A 20,630-nucleotide genomic window follows, 5' to 3' on the forward strand; every position below is an offset into this window, starting at 1 on the left:
CTGCTATAGGTTGGAGTAAAATTTATTTACAAACGCTTGCCTTCTTTTAAACTTTTTGAACAAAACTTTAGCAACCGGCCTATTAGCTCAGTTGGTTAGAGCGTCGTGCTAATAACGCGAAGGTCGCAGGTTCGAAACCTGCATGGGCCATTTACGTTTTATTTTTTGAATGCAATACCTCCGACTTGCATGGGCAACTTACGTTTTAATTTTTCAATGTACTTATAAATAAGAAATATGATTTACTTTTGTTAAATGAATTCATATAATAAAAATTTTAATTTTATACTAAATTCTTTATATCTAAAATTGTTCAGTTTCCACAAACCGAAAAATAAAAAAATTATTTTACTTTTAAATAATAAATTTTAATTATTTATGTAATAGGTAACTTAATATTTTATGTATAAAAATATATTTATATAATTGAATAATGTATTATATCTACAAATTATCATGTTAATTTATTAACTATTAAGAAAAAGGAAAGGAAAAGTCAAAATAACATGAAATTTATTTTATAATATATCAATTTATTGTTACAAATACTTTGGTTTAAGAAATTTTTATTAGCAGTGTATTTAAATTATTAAAATAATTAGTATTTTTATTATATATTTTAATTATTATTTTGAATAATGTTATTTTATATTAACTAGAGATAAAAATTATTTGATGATATGGTTGCAGTTGGGATAAAAATTTTGATTGGTTAAATATGATTTATGTTGTATTTTATAATCATAATTAAGATTTTTATACATTTTAATATTCATATTATATTTAATGTTTTAAAATTAAAAGATGTAGTCGACTTAGACCATGGATGATGAAAAAATAAATATTCTCAAATACAAATTTCGGCTTTGATTAATCATCAATTTTTACCCATTTCTTTAAATAATCTAATATATAGTTAGGTTTGGATTGCGTCAATTGGCATAATTCCACATATGACATTTGGCAAAACAGAATAATGACACGTAACAACTCTTTTTCTTTTTTGAGAACCCTTTAACCTGCGGAATTTTATAAAACTTGATTTATAGATTTTATGCTTCAAAAGTAAATATATATAAAAAAACCTTTCAAATGTTAATCGAATTGAACTAATATTAATTGGAATAATTAAATATTTTAATCATTTAATTGTTAACTGAGTTAAATTTTTTCAAAATAAAATTTAATCAAATATAAATTTATATGTTTTTTTATTTTTTGGTTGAAACAAGTAAAAATATATTAAAAAATAAATTGATGATGTTCATTTGATGAATTATTCAATTAAAATTACATATAATTTGTATTGTTAATTATAAGTTTGGTTAATTTAGTTAATTACTCAATTTCAAATCACAGACTAAATTAGATCAATTAACCGATTTATTAACCGAATTAGATCAGTTCAATCGGTTAATTTGGTATTAATCGAAATTAGAACACCCTGCACATTATGATTACATGTCCATAAATATTGTTTTATTCTATTTCTATATCCTAACTTTTTCCTGATAGAAAATAAATTAAAAAACAAACTTTTAAATACACACCTTAATTTACATATAATAGATTTGATCATAAGTTAATATCATACATAAATTAAATTTAAATTCAAACCAAACACATTTCTAATGTAAATGCAATGATACGAAGGATGTGTATATAGTTGGATTAAAATCTAATTAACTGAAATTAATAATTTAAATATTATATATAATTGCAATATATATTAATCGAATGGATCCAATAAAATGTGAGAGAATGGCCGAATCATTTTTTTAAATTTAATTAAAATATAACAATGAAAAGAATATATTATGTTTTTAATTTAATATTGTCATTGTATTATTTATTATTTTGTCATGTTTTAAACTAAAAAAAAGAACACTAACATTTTGAAAATTTTGATTGGTTAAAAATTAATTAAATTCAATTAGTGAAAAATGAATTTAATTATGAAGCAAATGAGGGATTGAACCCCCATGGTGATATGATAATTCCAGGGTGCAAGTAGAGCTTTTCACCTGGAAGTGGACCACCCTTCCCATATGCAATATTCGAATTGGGGCCCAAAATTAAAAAGTCCAGCCAAGCTCATGCAATCCACTACTTTTTTTTGTATTTTAGTGAGGAAAAAAAGAAACGCGTTAACCAACGCAACGCGTCAATCTCATCTATCTGTCATCTGATCATCAAATTATTCTAATATCTAAAGTCAAATCAATTGGTAGTGATAGAGAAATATGTGGAAAGGACAAAAAAAGCCCTAATACCGTCTTCACTTCTTCTTCTTTGTACCATGATTTGAAAAATCTTAGAATAATAACGATGGTGATTTTTATTTTCTTTAATTTTTTTTATATTCAAAATTATATTTATTTGATTAAAATAGTACAAATTAAAACTCAAAAAAAAAAAACATATAAAAAAAATTTGAAACATGTGAGCCAGTCACCCAATAAAACACAATTTACTCTTTCATACCTACTTACTGCTTGCAGCTACTACTTTTCTTTTTTCCTTTCAAAGCTGAATAATGCAACTAACGAACATAAATAATAATTAAATCGATTAATCAATTTCATACAAAATATTAAACTAAAACTAGGAACTAGAAAGAGCGGTTCACCTTCTTCTTCTTCAGCCTAAAACCTACTTTCTTTCCTCAGCTCTCTCTCTCTAACCGTAGTCTCCATTTTCCTCTTCTTTTCTCTTGTTGTAGGCATCCATAAAAAGGTAAAATTTATTTCAAAGCCCCTCTTTTGTTTTTGTTTTTCTCTTTATTGTTCTTCAGCTAGCTTTGAATCTCCCAAATCTTTGGTCTTTTCTAGCTAAGAAATCCTGGGTTTCCTTTGGGTTTTTTTTTATTTGTTCTTAAATATCGAATCTTTTTTTTCTTTCCCTGGATCTCGTACTGAGTCCATGAAGAACTCAGTTGCTACACAATCCTTTCCCAAGCTTGTTTCCGTTTTCGCCTCCTTGTTGCTTCTCTTTCACCTCGTTTTAGCTGCTGACTATGTCCCAACCGAAAAAATTCTCTTAAATTGCGGTGAAAAATCCGACCTATCCGATAACGATAATCGGAAATGGACACCGGATGTCGGGTCCAAGTTCCTCACCGGAACTGAAAAATCCGTCACCTCCCCAGCCGCCTCGCAAGATCCGGCAGTACCCGAAGTTCCATACATGACGGCCCGTGTTTTTCACTCCAATTTCACCTACAGTTTCCCGGTTGTATCCGGCCGGAAGTTTGTCCGGTTGTATTTCTACGCTAATTCCTACGACGGTCAAAACGCAACCAACGCTCTGTTCTCGGTCACTTCCGGTTCCTACACTCTCCTCAAGAATTTCAGTGCTGCTCAAACGAGTGAAGCTTTGAACTATGCCTTCGTTATCAAGGAATACTCCATTAATGTCGACGGCGACCATTTGAACTTAACGTTTAGTCCCTCTTCCACCCCATCAAACGCCTACGCCTTTGTGAATGGGATTGAAGTACTGTCGATGCCTGATCTATACAGTAACTCCGATGGTGTACCAATTGTGGGTCAACAAGCTCCGTTCACCATTGATAACACCACAGCCCTCGAGAATGTTTATAGGCTAAACGTCGGTGGAAGCGATATCTCTCCTTCCGGTGATACGGGTCTTTTCCGGTCTTGGTACGATGATCAGCCATACCTTTTTGGGGCAGCCTTTGGTGTTTCAGCAGCTGCTGATCCAAATGTCACCATTGATTATGGGACCATGGCTACATATACTGCTCCTGTAAGTGTTTACACCACGGCTAGATCGATGGGACCGAATGCTCCAATAAACGATAACTATAATTTAACCTGGTTATTCAGTATTGATTCTGGGTTTTCTTACTTGGTGAGGTTACATTTTTGTGAGTTTACTGATAATATCACTAAGATTAATCAGAGAGTGTTTAATATTTTCATCAACAATCAAACTGCTGAGTTAGGGTTTGATGTGATTGCCGAGGCGGAAAAAGTTGATGTTCCTGTGTATAGGGATTACGTTGTGGTGGTTCCAGGAAGCAATTCTCAGCAGGATCTTTGGCTTGCATTGCATCCAAACGAGACCGATAAGCCTCAATATTATGATGCAATCTTGAATGGTGTGGAGATATTCAAGATCAATGATTTGAGCAACAACCTTGCAGGGACTAATCCGATCCCTGGTCCGAAACAGGATATAGTGGACCCGTCATTGGCTTTGCCATCACATTCAGGTCGTACAAAGAACCAGACAGCTATCATCGCTGGGGGAGTCAGTGGTGGGGTCATCCTATTGCTTGTAATCGGTTTCTGTGTTGTCGGTGCTGCACGTCGTCGAAGACAGGGGAAGGATTCAAGCACAAGTGATGGCCCTTCGGGATGGCTTCCTCTTTCATTGTATGGGAATTCACACTCTGCAGGTTCAGCAAAGACAAATACCACGGGGAGTTATGCTTCTTCCTTGCCTTCGAACCTTTGTCGCCACTTCTCGTTTGCTGAGATCAAGGCTGCCACGAAGAACTTCGATGAGGCCTTAGTCCTTGGGGTGGGAGGCTTTGGTAAAGTTTACAAAGGTGAAATTGATGGTGGGACTACTAAAGTTGCGATCAAGCGGGGCAACCCGTTATCTGAGCAAGGTGTGCATGAGTTCCAGACTGAAATCGAAATGCTTTCCAAGCTCCGACACCGCCACCTTGTTTCGTTAATCGGTTACTGTGAGGAGAACTGTGAAATGATCCTAGTTTACGACTATATGGCTTACGGAACTCTGCGTGAACATTTATACAAAACACAAAAGCCTCCTCTTCCATGGAAGCAAAGGCTTGAAATATGCATTGGGGCGGCTCGTGGTTTGCACTATCTCCACACGGGTGCCAAACACACTATTATTCACCGAGATGTGAAGACAACGAATATTCTGTTAGATGAGAAGTGGGTAGCAAAAGTTTCTGATTTCGGGTTATCTAAAACTGGCCCTACATTGGATCATACTCATGTGAGCACCGTCGTGAAGGGTAGCTTTGGTTATTTGGATCCCGAGTATTTCAGGCGGCAACAGCTAACCGATAAGTCCGATGTTTACTCATTCGGGGTCGTCTTGTTCGAGATCCTTTGTGCTCGTCCAGCATTGAATCCTACATTGCCAAAGGAGCAAGTGAGCCTTGCTGAGTGGGCTGCACATTGTCACAAGAAAGGCATCCTTGATCAGATCATGGATCCTTATCTCAAAGGAAAGATAGCACCAGAATGCTTCAAAAAGTTTGCCGAGACCGCAATGAAGTGCGTGGCCGACCAGGGTATCGACAGGCCATCGATGGGTGATGTGCTGTGGAACTTGGAATTTGCTTTACAGCTGCAAGAGAGTGCAGAAGAGAGTGGCAAGGGAATCGATGCAATAGATATCGAGGAAGGAACCTACGACATAACCTGTAAAGGCAAGAAAGATGTATCCCCTGGTTTTGATGGTACTGTAACAGATTCAAGGAGTAGTGGGATGAGTACAAGTATGAGCATGAGCATCGGTGGTCGCAGCCTCGCTAGTGAAGACTCCGACGGGTTAACACCCAGTGCTATTTTCTCACAGATAATGAACCCTAAAGGGCGTTAAAGCGACGGCAAATGGCCAGAACTGAGTAGCCAACAGATCAAAACCAGTAAGCCAATAACGCTTGCTGTTATTATTTTGTGACATCATTGGAATCAAAATTTGTTTCACTTTGTTTGTATTCATTTTTTTTTATCTAATATAGCGTACATTTATTACCCCTTTTCACTGGATGTGTTTTGTAATATGTGATTGCGTATCATTGTCTTCATTAAACATATACATAAAACAAAGTTTCCCTTAAACTCCATTGCTCCCCTGTTTTATTGATTCTTGAAAAAGATGGCCTAAAGGGTAAGCCAAGATTATATGACCCCATGTGAGTAGGGTTCTTGTTGTTGAGGTTTCATTGGAATAGGCACGGTCCATGACATGACTAATGACAAAAAAATTGATTTATTAGTTGAAATATTTTAAATGGGAAAGAATATTAGGATATGTATCAGCTAGCTAGCTGGCAGAACATGGGATGTAGAACATGGGATGTTGATAGAAAGAGTGAAAGAGCTGTATGTGTGTTGTATATATATGACTTTTGTTCTGTATAATCGGCCATTTCTAACTTATATAATTTTATATATAAAACGCAAAGATTAAGGTTGAAAGTGATATTTCCTTCAAATAAAATAAATGTGAATATAAAGAATAGGGCTTGGAATTTTATGATGTTTTAAGTTAGGGTCCACACGGATCCGGTGAAGGAGGGTAAGGGTGGTTAAATGGGTGATGTGTGCGTTTCCTAATTGCTGCACTAAACGCGCTAAAAAGCAATGGGAAAAGGAAAAGGAAAAGGGTCACAGCTGAGCTGAACCAAATAAATGGCCTCTGTTGTATTGCACCCAACTTGGGACTTTCTTCTTTATTATTTTATTTTAATATAATATAATCTTCTTTTTCATAAAACTAGAAACTGTCTGCACTGCTACTATAATATAGTATCATTTTAGTATTTCTTTTTTATGCCAGCCCAAATTTTCAAGTAACAGTTTTAAATTTAACTTGCGATTTCAATTATGATTATTATTATTTTAGCACAACCTTATCCAACCATCTTATTTCTATTCGTTTAAGTTTAAAAGTTTACTCAAAATTTGGAAAAATTTAGGTAAAAATATTAAACTTAAAAATAATATTGAATAAAAATTTGACCCATTTAAAATATGGGTTAAACTCGGATTTGAATATTTAAGGTCCGAGTCCAACTTTGCTTGGCTATTTTTAAATTTATAATATTTTATGTTGTTTTATTTTTATATATTATATAATTTATAATATATAAAAATAAATTTATGATTATATTATATACTATTTTAGTGTAAACATTAATATGACAATATATAAAATTTAACAAATAAATATATATTTAAAATTATTAAATATTAAATTAAATTAAAATTGATATAAATATTTTTAAAAAATTTGAACGAACTTAAGTACAATTTTAGATCCATATTTTGAAATAAACTAAACTTCGGCAAATATCATGCCTAAGTTCAATCACCTCATGAACATCTCTATTGTTTAGTGGCCTTAATAAGTGATCTTAATGAGTGATCACATCTGTGTATTGAATCAAAATTTATCAGTAATTTTGTGATTTATTAAAAATAAAAAAAGCATGAAAACAACTTTTGGATTTTGGATGAATGTCACGCAACCATAAGCAGAGTTACATCAACCATTAATTCATTCTTACAAGGACAAGAAAAGGCATTGCAAAAGAAAGGGAGAAAAAAAAACACCTTATACATATACAAATATCAGATATATCATATATGCATATACATAAACAAGCAGCTTAAGCTCATAACATCAAAAATTAGAAGAAGAAAATCTTCACTGATTACAACAGCAACCATCACAATTTCACTTCACAGAATCTAAAACGGCAGTAATCTTCTTCTGCAACTCCGGTTTGTTTGCTCCAACAAGCTTGTCAATTTGCTGCCCGTCTTTAAGAAAGAAGAACGTTGGGGTCGCTTGTATATCCCACGAGCTGCTGAATTCCTGCATCACACATCCATTTCTATTTTCATTTCACCGCTCTATTTATAGGGAGACCCATTGATTTGATGTTCTCCGTCGTATAACCCTAATTCACTTTTGAGTGTATGACCACCATTCATATATGCCTAGATTCTTTTTCTATATGTTCAGTTGTCACACGAAATAAATTAAACAATAATACACAAACATATATAAACGTTACACTATACGTCTCTGTACTTACAGTTAGTTCATCGACATCTACCAACAAGAACATCAGAGAAGGATGCTTCTCTGAGAGCTCGCAATAAAATGGTGCGAGCATTCTACAAGGTCCACACCATGCTGCACTGAAGTTTGCAATTACCTAATAAATCATGGGATTCAGATGTGAGATAAATCAAAGGCAATCGTAAAGACATGACAGATTTTCGAGTAAACACATATTGCATATTACAAGGATGAAAGAACCGTCCATAAAGACTAAATTATTGTTGATAAGTTCTCTAAGGGAGACTTTCATGGCCGCACAACCATAGATGTAGATACTTACATACAGAATTTTTCATGTGTAAGAGCACAATAGAAAGTTAAAAGAAACTCACAATCTTGCCATCTCTCTTTGCTTCAGACAACTTTTGATCCCAATCCTCTTTGGAAGTAACAGGTTGCACGTTTCCACCAACAAACTCAACATGCTGGTCGGAATCAGCTCGGTTACCCTACAAGTATCACAGGCATCATAAATTCTACTCCTACAAACTTTAACAAGGCAGAAATGAAAAAAAACCCATGAAAGATTGTGCAATAAATGTCGAAACAGAAAAGGTAAGTAGAGACTAAACCATGACCTTTGTTATTTAAGATATCATGTCGGTAACAAAACCGCTACCATTTGACTCATCATACCATATTCCCCATGGCAAGACAGTAGCATTTAAAAAGTAAAAGATATATAGTGCACCAAGAACGAAGTTAGAAAGCCAGTTCCCTAAAAAGTACAAGATATATTCATACATTAAACAACTGAAAAAAAAAAAACAATATCAAAAAAATCAATTTATGGTCCATTATTATCATGAAGAGGTTGCAACAAACACCATAACATAAGAAGGAACAAAATCCCCTTGTTACATGAAAACGTGTACTCTTCACTGAGCCTTTACCTCAAAACCGACTCACACATCCAATAATAGAAGTAAAATATCAGCAAACTTCAATTTTAAAATCTTTCAGATTTTCGTAGTTTCTTTAATTAAAGAGCCATTAGCTTATGGCCAGAAAAATTATCTGATTAGATATGTTACAACATTCATAACTAAAATGATTAAAGAATATATACCTTGTCCTTGTGGTAGTTCAAGTACTAAAGAGAAAATATTAAAAACTAAAGCCAAGAAAAGGAACAATAACAAAAAAAATCACCCTTCAAAGCAAAGAGCAGAAAAAGATTGCACCCGTAGAGGTCACTCTTTAATCAAAATTATCCATACAAAGCCACTAACCAATACAAGTAGGAGGCTTAAATGCTTACCTTAGAAAACTTAGCAAACTTAGTACTACATCCTAATATAGCAAACTCAGCAAAGGTGGTGAACCGGTTGATTACCGACCCTATGAACATGTTTAAAATTAACCACCTAAAAGCTAGCACATGGGAACTTAAATGCTTACCTTAGAAAAGCATAGTCCCATATTTTTTAAACTGCCAAAAATGCCTGTTGCAGCAATGAACCAGCACCCTGAAAATGGGAGAATATCAAAAGTCCAGAAATTATAAACTAAGCCCATGGCAGAAAAAAGCAACTTAACTATCAATTCATTTACAGTAACCCTCATAACAAAAAGTCATCACCAACAATAATTAATCGTAATATGATAGGAAATGCTGGGGATTTCAATATTAACAACTCATTAGCATTTACAGTTTATCAGCTTTCAAGAACAAGAAACAACTTAAAGTTCAGCTCTAGATTTAGAAAGTTAATAATAGCTTCCAAGCTCAGAAAATTGATGAATACCCAAAAATCAACACATGCTGCTTTTTTCTCTATGAAATCAGTGTCATAAAGCAAAAACAAAATCTCCATAAATGAAATTCAGTTGAGCAAATAGTCAACGATTCCAATATAGCTCTGACATGGCAGATATTTTTGGTACTTAACTCCTCAAAATCCTTAAGCTTAATTCTTTAAACCAAAAACCAATTCTTTTTTCCATTTCAACCGTGAAGTCAATGAAAACAAATTGGGAGAAAAAGCATATTAAGGAAGAACAAAAAAATAAGCAGTTAGTTTAACTTACGATAAAAAATATAAAACTGAAGCGCTTGATCCTAATTGCAAGCAGAAAGATCAAAGATTTGGGTTAAATTTTTTTTTTCAACAATTTTCTAGAAATTTGTGAAATAAGATAAGAATATAAGCAAAATTTAAACCCCATCAAAAAGGGAAGGTTGGACTGGGAGGTGGGAACACGGATAGGGTCGTGTCCAAATTACTTATATGCCCCCACCGAACTTTGTTTTTTATACATATTCTGCTTTATAGGGTAAAAATATTATAATAGTCCCTGTACTATATCCGAATTTCATTTTAGCCATTTTACTTGAAAAATCAGCAAAACAACCTGTTAGTTATGAAAATTGGGGGGGGTAATTTGGTTAGTGTTTTGAAGGAATTTTTTTTTTATTTGAAGATTTATTTTTCTGTTAATTAACAACAATAATAATAATTAAAAATTCATCTCATCTTTCATTTTTCATTTCATTTAATCTACATCAGTATTTAAAATGTTAAATCACCAACTTATCAGCAATAAGTAACGGGAGGAAATATCTTGCTTAGTTTTCAATTAGAGGGACTAAAATACAATCTGAGATACAGCATGGGGACTGCTATGGTATTTTAACCTGTAGTTGATTCCTTCTGTATTGTTGTTATAATCCTTCTCATGTCTCATTTTTCATGTTCTGTGACACGTTTTTTTTTCTTCTCAATTAACAGTCAAAAAGGATGTCCAAGAGATCGCTAGAGAGGTCAAAGGTTGCATTAATCCAGAATCGATTAATTCGATACTTGAATTAAATCGAAAAATTAAAAGAAATTATCAATCAAAAACCTTAAAGGAAACCCAATAGAAACAGATTCTTTGTTTTAATTAATTTTAAATTTTGTATTGAAAATTTAAACATTTTCATTTTATTTTGATTCGTTTTCATTCTTTAATTTTTCTAACATAATTTTTTCCTTAACCATCCTTAAAATTTGTTTTCAAATATTTTAAAATAATTGAACCGCTTAATTCAACGGTTGACTCAAAATCCACCGGTTCGGTTTTTCAAGCATGCCGTTGTCCCTTCTTGTATATTTGTCCATTTTCTTTTTCTAATCAAGTCTAATATTATCCATAAAAGACTCCCACTCAAGCCCACATACTCCTAATTTTAAAATCAATTCGAGACGAAATGCTTTCATAAAAGAAGCAAAGGAACGGTGGCATATATCTCTTATAACAATAGTCAGACCATTCAGTACGCACTTTAGGAGTAGAGTGGACCGAAGACAATATTTCAACACTGATCCAAAGTATGAAAACACAATGACAAGTTCCCTTCAAGAAAACATGCCTGCTAAAGGTAAAACATTTGACGACATACAAAACCCATAGGTATATTACACACTAACCACCACCATCATCATCATCAACCCATTGCATACTTCTGGGTCCAGCTGCGGGCAGTAGCTTCGTACTTGGCCCGATCAGTCTTGTACATGTGAGCAATCTCTGGAACAAGCGGATCATCAGGGTTTGGATCCGTCAACAACGAGCAAATAGAAAGCAGAACCTGATCACCACTCAAGTTAGTTATTCTACAATGCATACCTATTTTGAGTCGAAATCTATTGATTTTTGTTTAAATCGACTTAAAATTCCAATAAGCAGCAATAGAAACGAATAGTAGTACTAACAGAATTGTTTGTCATTGAAAGTGGTATAAGCCTCATTTTACGCATTGAAGAACAAAACTGTTTAACAGTGCCATTTAAGAAAATGCTGTGGCCATGCATGGAAGAAAAGCAAGCCATAGCCAGCCAAAACAGAGATTTTGGACACTATAATGTAATAGAATTACCATAATATTAACTGGCTTATGGTCAAACCTTGGAAATGGTCAGTGCAGGGCTCCACTGTTCTTTTAGGATATCAAGACAAATGCTCCCATTGCTGTTGATGTTTGGATGGAAGACCTTGGTCCTAAATGCAACCTAAACAACAAAATCAGCATTATCCATTAAAAGAGTATATCATAACTAAAAACAGCCTTTTTCACACATATCACAAAGGGGTGCAATATATTACCTTAGGAGGCTTGAATGGATAATCCGGAGGAAAATGAATATTAACCAAAAACACACCTCCTGCAAAAGGGCTATCGGAGGGGCCCATAATTGTTGCTTGCCAATGAAACATGTCTTCCGCTACAGGACCTATCACAAAACAATGCAAAGCACTCAAAGGTTACCACTAAATGATATTCACTGATGCACATGACCATTAACATTTATCCTTCCGTTAATTAAAGGAAAAGAAAGAATGCATTCTCATAAACTTATACGGGTAAGATTCACAAGTCTATGCATAGACAATAACTAGCGAAAATGCAAATGAATCATATTCCTCCAACTCCCCAAGCAAGTCCAACCTTAGAGAGGTTTAAGGCTTAAATACGACTAAATTATACCCAAGAATCAACAGTCAATTTTATGGTTTTCATCCTTATACTGTACTGAATTTAGAAACTTAGTCCCTGTAATTGGGCATAATTTGGTCCTCCTACTGTTATTAATGTTATTCTTTAGTTCAAATCACTAACACCTTTAAAAAGTTTGCCATTTAAAAAAATTTCCAGCTGAACCTAATGATTTGGACTTCTTTTTAAAATTTTCACCTAGTTGTTTGATGGAATTTTTTAACGGCATTAGTGATTTGGACTAAGACATAACATTAATAATAGTAAAAAGGAAAAAATTAAACTACAAGAACTATATGCTCAAACCAAGTATAGGACTAAGGATGGTAACCATAATTTGACCAACAATCAGCACAAGCTCTATTTTCTAACCAGATTAAAAGAAACTCATCATGGTCTGATTTTGATCAAGTGATTCTAATATGAGAACAGCACAAAAGCTTCCCAATTGCATTACAATTGTGCCAGTGAAGAAGTGAATAGAGACAGACACCCCATGCATTCTTTAAAAAAATACTTCAGAGATAAGCAGCCAGAAGAGATGAAAGGAAACTTGTGTATGCAAATACATAAATATAAAAGCAAAATACAATTTGTATGGGGTTCTTTTGGTAAGGTAAGGAGACGTTATAATCTAGCAAAAAAGAGATGTTGGAGTCTTGGAGATGGCGGAGAGGAAGATCGGAACAGACTCAAGAAAATAAGTGCAGTGGTGATGGATCTAAACCACCTAATTCTCATCATTGCATCCATCACCACCACCTGCCACCGCACTTAGTCTGCTCTCTAACATCTCTCTACGGTTTTGGTAGTATGTTGTAACCTCTACTCACCTTACCAAAAAAACGCATATACTTGGAATTTAATCAATTCATTCATACGCTAAAACTAACGACGCAATTTTGGGGGGGGGGATAGTAAAGGAAGTCTGGTAACCCATAACACAGCACATAAATCTGAGCATTGCAAGATACCCAAACAAGAGAAAAATAAGGGATCGATGAAATTATTACTAAAAGAGCTTAAAATTAAGAATTAAATATAAAAATTGAGAATGGGTACCTGCACTACAGGAAGTTGGTGGATCCTTCTGCAAATCCTTAAGTTCTTTCAAAATCCGCTTTGAAGCCATGAAGACGCTTGAACACAAGGAATATCTACCTGGATTGGAGCCTCAAGGGGAAAAAAACATATGGAATTGAGAGCGAAGAGAAAGCTCGAAGATAGGGAAGGAGATGTAATTAAAATAAAAATACCTGAGAGAAATTGAGGGGGTTAGAGATAGGTCGGAAATAGCGGTAAGAAGAGAAAACGGAGTTCCAAGTTAGATCCGTCACCGCTTCTTCTCCACCCACAATCCCTTGATTCTGCACTTCAAAGCTCGAAACTCAAAGTAACGCTTTAAAGTTTGTACTTAACCCTTTTATTTGGACAGGAGTATTTTTATAAAATAAATAATGGTAAACTATTAAAATATTTATTTTATTTGTTTCAGATTATATTTAAGTAATTGAACCTTTTATTATCATTAACTGTGTAACGATATGTTAATATGATATATTATTTCAAATAAAAATTTTAGGTTAACTTTTATATTTTTTATTTTGAGTAATTTATTTTTTATTTTATATTTTTAACTTTTTTATTCTCTTCTTTTTCCTCTATTTTTCTCACTCTTTCATTTATTTTAACATACTTTTTATATGTTTTTCATCTGTTAAAATTAGTCAACAAGCTTACTTCACTCGAAAAAATTAAAGAAATAGAAAACATAGAAAATTTACGTTAAAAATGAAGGAAACAAAGGATGAAGCAGGAAAGAATGGAAAATAAAGAAAAAAAAGAAAGTTAAAGAACGTAAGAGAAAAAAATTAAATTACTCAAAATGAAAAAAATATGAAAACCAATTGCATAAATTAACCTAAATTTTTTGTTTAAAATGATGATATGTCACGTCAATTTACTATTACACCGTCAAAAGAAAATAACGGCTCAGTGATTAAAATACTACAATGCGATAACGTAAGTGATTAAAACGTAACATTTCAAACATAAATAACTAAAATGTAACTTGAACTAAATAAAATTGGATATTTTAATAATTTACCCAATAAATAAATATAATAAAGGGATTTTTTGCAACAAAAAAAATAAAAAGGCTAAAGGTTAAAAAATCGGGTTTTAATGAAATTTTATTATTTCTCTGACTAAATATTCATCTTGATATGCATAGGTCTCCACTTTCTTTAGTTGACTTATTTTTTGGTTAAAGTATTTAGAAGGTTGTTGTATTGTATGAGCTAAAATTAAATTAATTTCTCTATTATTAAATATATTAATTTAGTGTCTATATTATTAAAAAGAATTAAATAAGTTTAAATTATAACAAAGTAAATATTAAATATATAAAAAATATCTTGAAATTTATTTCTTAATTACAATTCAATTTTAAACAAAATATTTTCTTTACAAAATCATAAAAATTTTAAAAATATTAACTTTGTGAAATAGTAAATGATATTTTTATACAATAAATGTTCATTGTATTTCAATTTGGTCTTTTGATCTTTTGTAATAGTACAATGACTAAATTTATTAATTTAATAGTAGAGGGATTACTTTGATCAAGTCGCTATAATAGAGGATATCTCAAGTATATTCACATTTTTTCACATATATTAATTTAAAAAGGATAACTATTAAATTGCATGAATTTTGGTCCAATATACAAATTGATATATAAATTTTAATTTATTATAATTATACATATAAAACTTAAATTACGGTTTATATATACATATGAAATTTTAATTTTGATTCAATTATACACATTTAAACAAATAAATACTTACATTTATTTTTATATTGAATTAATATAATTGTTTATTTCTATACTTACATTTTTTGTCATTTACTTTGTGTTTAGGTCACATCATCATTGATCATAGTTGACTAATGGTTGACCGGTACTAACATAGAAAATTTTTAATTTAAATATTAATTTTGACAAAATAAAATTTAAGTATCGAAATGGAAAAAGGAGTATAATTTAAAGGGGATTTTTTGGGTTAAGCGTATTTATAATGGTCAATTTTGACTGATTAATGGGAAAAGAATTTAGATGGTGTCTGCTATCCGCTTAAACAAGGTTATTTAATCATTACAGGACTAAATATTTAAAAATAAAATATAAGAATTAGATTTTAGATTTGGTAAGAATACAGGGACTTTTGGCAAATTTAAACCAAAATATAAATATAATATTATTTTTTGTATTCCTAATTAAAAGAGGGGAAGCGCGATTGAAATCCCTAAACGAGTGAAGACAAAAAAGAAATATCCCCAATCGAATTCCATCATCCTTGGTAATAATTTTTATTTTCCCTCAAAAAAGTTAAAAAGTTTTCTTCATTGGATCGAGTCTAAAAGGGGGAAATGGAGGAGGAGAAGAAGAAGAAGAGGAACAAGAAGAAGAAAAACAAGCAGGGCAAAGCCACCGAAGAAGACGTAGAACAGATTCAGAATAATAACGTTAGCAATGGCCAAAGCAGTGGAAATGCTCTGGATCTGGATACTCATCAACCTAATGGCGCTCTTCCCGTTAGTGAATCCTAATCTTAGTTAATGCTTTGCCTTTGATTATTATCCGCAATTCATTTTTCCTTTATTTTTTTTTTAAATTACGGAACGAAAAATGATAATCCAAATTTCATTTGTATTGCAATCGGTTCATATTCAAATTTGAGATTGATAATTTGCTATGCATATACTCTCGTTTGAAATTTGCTAAGAATAACGATTTCCATAACATAAGCTTCTTCATCTTCAGGAGTTGTAATGTTGTAATATATTGACCATATATTGTTGTTGAGTCAGTAGTATGTTGTTTTCTTCTTACAGAGCTCTGCGGAAGAGATGATTAAAGAACTACAAAAGGAGAATGAGTTACATGTACAGAAAGAGGTAACATTGAGTTATGTATTTGTGGTAATAGACAAGCACCTATTCTTGTTACCCGCATGTTTTAATTTGTTTCTTTGCCTTCATTTCGATTGTTATCAATAACACAGCCTAACTTGTCACATTTCTACAGGCTACTTTGCAAGAGAGAATTCAACACTTACAACATGAAAATGAATCACACCTACAGAAAAAGGTTAATTTTATTACGGAAGAAATAAGCAGTCTATCTTGTTATTTGTTTAAACAAGAAAATGCGGTTCTTTTTTCTTCTATATTTTATTTCTGTTATGAAGTCCCTCTCTTTTCTTTTCTTTTTGTATTTATTTTTCTTGCTTAAGCATTTGCGTTATACAGGCTTTGTTAGAAGAGACAATCAATCGGTTAAGAAATGAGTTTGATTCCCTCCTAAAGAAAGAGGTAACTTGTTACGAATCTAATCGTGAGTGTCAACTGAAACCTGTTTCCTGAAATTGCACTCATATATATAATATGTGGGTGTATATGCGTGTAACTATGTGTAAAAGAGAACTGTTGTCTAGTCTGGTCATGTTATGACATTTGTTGTGATTTTTTTCCCCATGAAGCATGAGCGACTCTCTTTGTTGCGAATGTATGCAGGTTTTAGCTGTTAAAATTATGCGAACTTTTCATACATGAAGGATAGCTTTACCTTTTTCTAACTGCTGGTCTTCATACAGAAAAAGAAAAGAAAAACTGCTGTAGTTTAAACTTTTCTTTGTTGAAGCACAAAGTAACCCTCTATCTTCTTGCAGGCTTCTTTTGAGGCGACAATCCAACAATTGCAATATGAAAGAGAATCACATGTGCAGAAAGTGGTAACATACTGAAATTTACTCCCTTTTCTTTTTTGGTACTATATAGAACATTCTGAAGTTAATATGTATTCTCATGCACATGGTTTCGGGTAGAATGCATGACTAACAATTTCTTGATTTTTCTGTAAATGTTCTTATTTCTGTTGTTCTTGTTTCCCTTCTCTCTTGGTAACTGCTATACTTAACAAGATGATTTACAGGCTGGTTTAGGGATCAATATTGTAGGATTACAGAACGAAAAAGAATTCTGGTTTCAAGAAAAGGTAATTTAGGTTCATAGATCATTGCATAAGGATGACAGCTATCCTTGTATTTGTATCTTTAGCATTGTTGTTTGAAGGATTTTTGGATATTTTGTGATGTCATGCAATCTGCAGGCCAGCTTGGAAGAGAAAATCAGTCAGTTGCGTGATGAAAAAGCTGGTCTGCATCTGAAAGGGGTAAATTTTCTCATATTAGTTTTTTGGCTGTCATGATTAGTTGCTTTATGCCTGTGTTTTTAGTTTTGCATCCTTTATGGGTATATGCCTTTCCGTTGCTTGCCTAACCATGTAGTCATTCATGCAACTTTGTGATTTGGAATCTTAAATAAAAAAAGTTGGATAATATGTGCAGGCAACCTTGGAAGAAAATGTTAGACAGCTAGAGAAAGAGAAAGAGTCTTGGATTATGACACAGGTAGTCAAATTTGCTCTTATTATATTTGTCAATAATGCATTTTACTGGACGATGGTGATCGTTGGAAGTAAGAGCCTGGGATCTTGCCTTAGTGTGATCTGCATTAATGGTTTTTCCTGGGGAATGATGAAATTTCAGGTGTAAGAATGTGAGATTGAAATGAATTATGGACCGTATCAGACTTTTTATAGCAGAATTTCCTTTTTGAATCTTTTTCTAGGGTCTTTTATTTACAACAAAAGTCCATTCATTTTCATCTTCTGTATATATATCTGAATCATTAAAAACATAATAGCATCAGTTTTTATTCTTCTAATTTAAATGTTTACTGCTTATAGAGTTCCACGAAAGAAGCAATTTCTAGCCTTAATCGTGATATTACAAGACTAAAAATGCAGGTCAGTATCTTCACCCTTGTACTTTAGTTGCTTCTGTTTTTTTCTTTTCAGCTGGTTATTAGACTCTGTGGTGTGATCAATCAATCCGATATTTGCTTGACAATAAGTTTATTCTCAATTGTTAGTATCAACGACTATGGGCTGCAGAAAAGTCAAAACCATTTTTCAGTGCAACTCTTTTTTTCTAATGTGGAAAATTAAAACAAAGCTTGGCAGGTGGTTGAGTTGGAGGAATCCAGGAACAAGCTTTTGCAAGAAAATCAGCAGCTTAATGAAAATATATCTAGCATGCAGTTACATATTCAAAACCTTGAGAGGAACAGTACCTCCAATTCCCAATCAGAAGACGTTGAAAAGGTTCGCTTCCTTTAACTTCATTTTTGCTCCCCTTTTCTCTAGTGTCTTGGCTATTCTGTTTCTAGTTGAATGAAATTTTGCTAGTTTCGCCATATATGAGAATTCACAAGATATATTTGGGTTTGGCTCGATTTTGTTTGCTGTCGTGCAATGTTTCCTCTGTAAAAGTTGGTTTTAATTTTCACATATTGAAGTTATTCAGAAATATGCAAATCCTTGAGCAGTTAATTACTTGTGATCTACTTAGCAATTAAAGGTTATAACTTACACTGTTTATGTCTCTGAAGAAATATAGGAAGAGAACAATGTATCTGACTAGTTTTCTCTAATGTAGCAAGCTTCTGGCAATGAGGACCTGAAATCTCAGATTGAAGCAGCAAATGTGTTTGTCGACAAACTGATGATGGAGAACGCTGAGCTTGTTGAGAAGGTGCCTTTTAGCCTGCAACACTACTATAATTTAATTTTTGCTACTAGTTTTCCTTTTAGGGCCAATATAATATACATGTGAATTTGCCCAACTCTGTGGCAGGTGAATGTGTTGTATGCCATGCTTGAGCAACAAAGTAAGGCAGCAGAACATTCCAAGGTCATTGAAACGACTAATTCTGTGCCTCAATCCCTTGAGAATGGCTCTATACTTGTTCCTAAGTTGGATTCTCTTGTGGCTTCTCCAATTACGAACGGCAAAATTGAAGGTGAGAATGTGGATGGGCAACCTGCTGCCCCTCTTCCACACAATGTAGAATCTGAGGACTCGGGGGAAATTGTACAAATCCCTCTGGATGATACCGATGTAAGGGATTTGGAGTTCCAGGGCACTGGAACTGAAGAAAATGCGGTGCCCCTCACCGATGCTCCCCTTATCGGTGCTCCATTCCGGTTAATATCATTTTTTGCTAGATATGTTAGTGGTGCTGACCTTGTTAACAACACTTGAAGTTCTGACTCATAGCTTAGATGCATTTTTTTTCCATTCACTATGGATGATCAATATGATTTGGAATTATACATGGTATACACTTTTGAACTAGAGATTCAAAATGGTCAAATTGACCGTCTTCATTGTTTACTGATAAGTGATGAATGTTATCTGCTGAGGGGAAAAAATACTGTTTTTTGTTTATGTTTCGGATATGTTATGGGGAAAGCTATCATCCTATTCCTATCTTAATTTTTCATGTATACAATTGCATTAATTCAAAGTTTTTGTATTAGATTACAAGCATGTATGATTTTAGAATTTATCCTTTTTAGTTATAATAATTCATGTTTGGATCTCTCCAAAATTCAATATCTTGAATGATATTACTTTAGTGACCATTTTTATGTGTTTTAAGTTTATTAATATTAAATTCAAAGATTAAATTAAATTTTATATTCTAAAACATACTTCCAAACTCAAGTAAAGGCTCAAGAGAAAAGAGAGTTGAGAATGTGGGAGTCTATTCCATAGGATAAGGAATTGCCTGACTGTCCAAAGGAGTTGCTTGATTGGTAAGCTTAAGTAACAAATTTTCCTTTTCCTTAATTAGTGGAGTAGGTATTGGCAAATCTTCTTGTTAAGTTAGATACCATTATTGACAATCCACTTTTAAATATTCTAACTTTTTTTTTCCTTATAATTGGAGAAGAATGAGATCCAACTCAAACTCTCATGCCTATAACATAATATTTTTGTGATTGAGTCAAGAGATTGTTGGCTTCATATTCAACACTCTTAGGAGGAGTTTGGTTCGTCGAATCTTAAATTACATCTTATAATATAATTACGGGTAGAATGTGAAATTACATTTTTTTATTGATTTAGCTGAAATATAATATTTAGGTTTTGGTTGACCGAATGTAAAATTACCTAACAACATATTTTACTCAATTGTCCTTGTTATGATTCTTTTAACAAGTTTAGTTTCTTATATACTTTTAAATTTCTATAAAAATATAATAAACTATTACAATTCTTACTTTTATCATAATTTATATATTAATAAATAAATATATTATGTTGAAATAAATTTATAAATCATAATTATAATAATTTATGAAAATGAT

At 32.6% G+C, this 20,630-nt stretch overlaps 4 protein-coding genes and 1 non-coding gene across 8 annotated transcripts; 3 read left to right on the plus strand and 2 right to left on the minus strand.

Annotated features, from left to right (window-relative positions):
- The first annotated feature begins 76 nt into the window (after positions 1-76).
- On the plus strand, positions 77-150 carry TRNAI-AAU (transfer RNA isoleucine (anticodon AAU)). Its single transcript has one exon. It is a non-coding gene; the product is annotated as a tRNA-Ile (tRNA).
- A 2,283-nt stretch (positions 151-2,433) lies between these two features.
- LOC108456875 (receptor-like protein kinase FERONIA) lies at positions 2,434-5,852 on the plus strand. Its single transcript, XM_017755606.2, has one exon. It carries the CDS (start codon positions 2,923-2,925, stop codon positions 5,608-5,610), a length of 2,688 nt encoding a protein of 895 aa, XP_017611095.1. The 5' UTR covers positions 2,434-2,922; the 3' UTR covers positions 5,611-5,852.
- Positions 5,853-7,185: 1,333 nt separating this feature from the next.
- LOC108454737 (thioredoxin H-type) lies at positions 7,186-10,061 on the minus strand. Of its 2 annotated transcripts, none has more exons than XM_017753288.2 (5): positions 9,898-10,061; positions 9,268-9,335; positions 8,199-8,315; positions 7,838-7,960; positions 7,186-7,614 (listed from the first exon to the last, which is right to left on the minus strand). In XM_017753288.2, the coding sequence occupies exons 2-5, from the start codon at positions 9,286-9,288 to the stop codon at positions 7,474-7,476; spliced, it is 402 nt and encodes a 133-aa protein (XP_017608777.1). In that variant the 5' UTR covers positions 9,289-9,335; positions 9,898-10,061; the 3' UTR covers positions 7,186-7,473. The 2 variants fall into 2 exon arrangements, with proteins under 2 accessions (XP_017608777.1, XP_052874667.1); XM_053018707.1 differs by lacking the exon at positions 9,898-10,061 and adding an exon at positions 9,615-9,633.
- A 1,002-nt stretch (positions 10,062-11,063) lies between these two features.
- LOC108457467 (ubiquitin-conjugating enzyme E2-17 kDa-like) lies at positions 11,064-13,781 on the minus strand. Of its 2 annotated transcripts, none has more exons than XM_017756547.2 (5): positions 13,603-13,781; positions 13,409-13,519; positions 11,956-12,083; positions 11,757-11,861; positions 11,064-11,440 (listed from the first exon to the last, which is right to left on the minus strand). In XM_017756547.2, exons 2-5 carry the CDS (start codon positions 13,476-13,478, stop codon positions 11,297-11,299), a joined length of 447 nt encoding a protein of 148 aa, XP_017612036.1. In that variant the 5' UTR covers positions 13,479-13,519; positions 13,603-13,781; the 3' UTR covers positions 11,064-11,296. The 2 variants fall into 2 exon arrangements, with proteins under 2 accessions (XP_017612036.1, XP_017612035.1); XM_017756546.2 differs by having other exon boundaries at positions 13,409-13,507; positions 13,603-13,780.
- Positions 13,782-15,630: 1,849 nt separating this feature from the next.
- LOC108454422 (COP1-interactive protein 1) lies at positions 15,631-19,803 on the plus strand. Of its 2 annotated transcripts, none has more exons than XM_017752878.2 (12): positions 15,631-15,946; positions 16,247-16,309; positions 16,440-16,502; positions 16,664-16,726; positions 17,083-17,145; positions 17,346-17,408; positions 17,523-17,585; positions 17,761-17,823; positions 18,162-18,221; positions 18,438-18,578; positions 18,913-19,008; positions 19,111-19,803. In XM_017752878.2, exons 1-12 carry the CDS (start codon positions 15,782-15,784, stop codon positions 19,516-19,518), a joined length of 1,311 nt encoding a protein of 436 aa, XP_017608367.1. In that variant the 5' UTR covers positions 15,631-15,781; the 3' UTR covers positions 19,519-19,803. The 2 variants fall into 2 exon arrangements, with proteins under 2 accessions (XP_017608367.1, XP_017608368.1); XM_017752879.2 differs by having other exon boundaries at positions 15,832-15,966.
- The last annotated feature ends 827 nt before the right edge of the window (positions 19,804-20,630 follow it).

This window comes from Gossypium arboreum, chromosome 9 (assembly GCF_025698485.1).
Source record: "Gossypium arboreum isolate Shixiya-1 chromosome 9, ASM2569848v2, whole genome shotgun sequence".
NCBI lineage: Eukaryota > Viridiplantae > Streptophyta > Magnoliopsida > Malvales > Malvaceae > Gossypium > Gossypium arboreum.

Bases quoted from the DNA above. Each gene is read 5' to 3' on its own strand.
- LOC108456875 (XM_017755606.2), top strand. From the start codon at position 2,923: ATGAAGAACTCAGTTGCTACACAATCCTTTCCCAAGCTTGTTTCCGTT.
- LOC108454737 (XM_017753288.2), bottom strand. From the start codon at position 9,288: ATGGGACTATGCTTTTCTAAG. The intron at 8,316-9,267 runs GTAAGCATTTAA...TGATACTTGTAG, and splicing joins TGGGACTATGCTTTTCTAAG to GGTAACCGAGCTGATTCCGA. The intron at 7,961-8,198 runs GTGAGTTTCTTT...ATGATTTATTAG, and splicing joins CAAAGAGAGATGGCAAGATT to GTAATTGCAAACTTCAGTGC.
- LOC108457467 (XM_017756547.2), bottom strand. From the start codon at position 13,478: ATGGCTTCAAAGCGGATTTTGAAAGAACTTAAGGATTTGCAGAAGGAT. The intron at 12,084-13,408 runs GTACCCATTCTC...GTTTTGTGATAG, and splicing joins ACCAACTTCCTGTAGTGCAG to GTCCTGTAGCGGAAGACATG. The intron at 11,862-11,955 runs GTAATATATTGC...TTTGTTGTTTAG, and splicing joins ATCCATTCAAGCCTCCTAAG to GTTGCATTTAGGACCAAGGT.
- LOC108454422 (XM_017752878.2), top strand. From the start codon at position 15,782: ATGGAGGAGGAGAAGAAGAAGAAGAGGAACAAGAAGAAGAAAAACAAG. The intron at 15,947-16,246 runs GTTAGTGAATCC...TTCTTCTTACAG, and splicing joins AACCTAATGGCGCTCTTCCC to AGCTCTGCGGAAGAGATGAT. The intron at 17,586-17,760 runs GTAAATTTTCTC...TAATATGTGCAG, and splicing joins CTGGTCTGCATCTGAAAGGG to GCAACCTTGGAAGAAAATGT.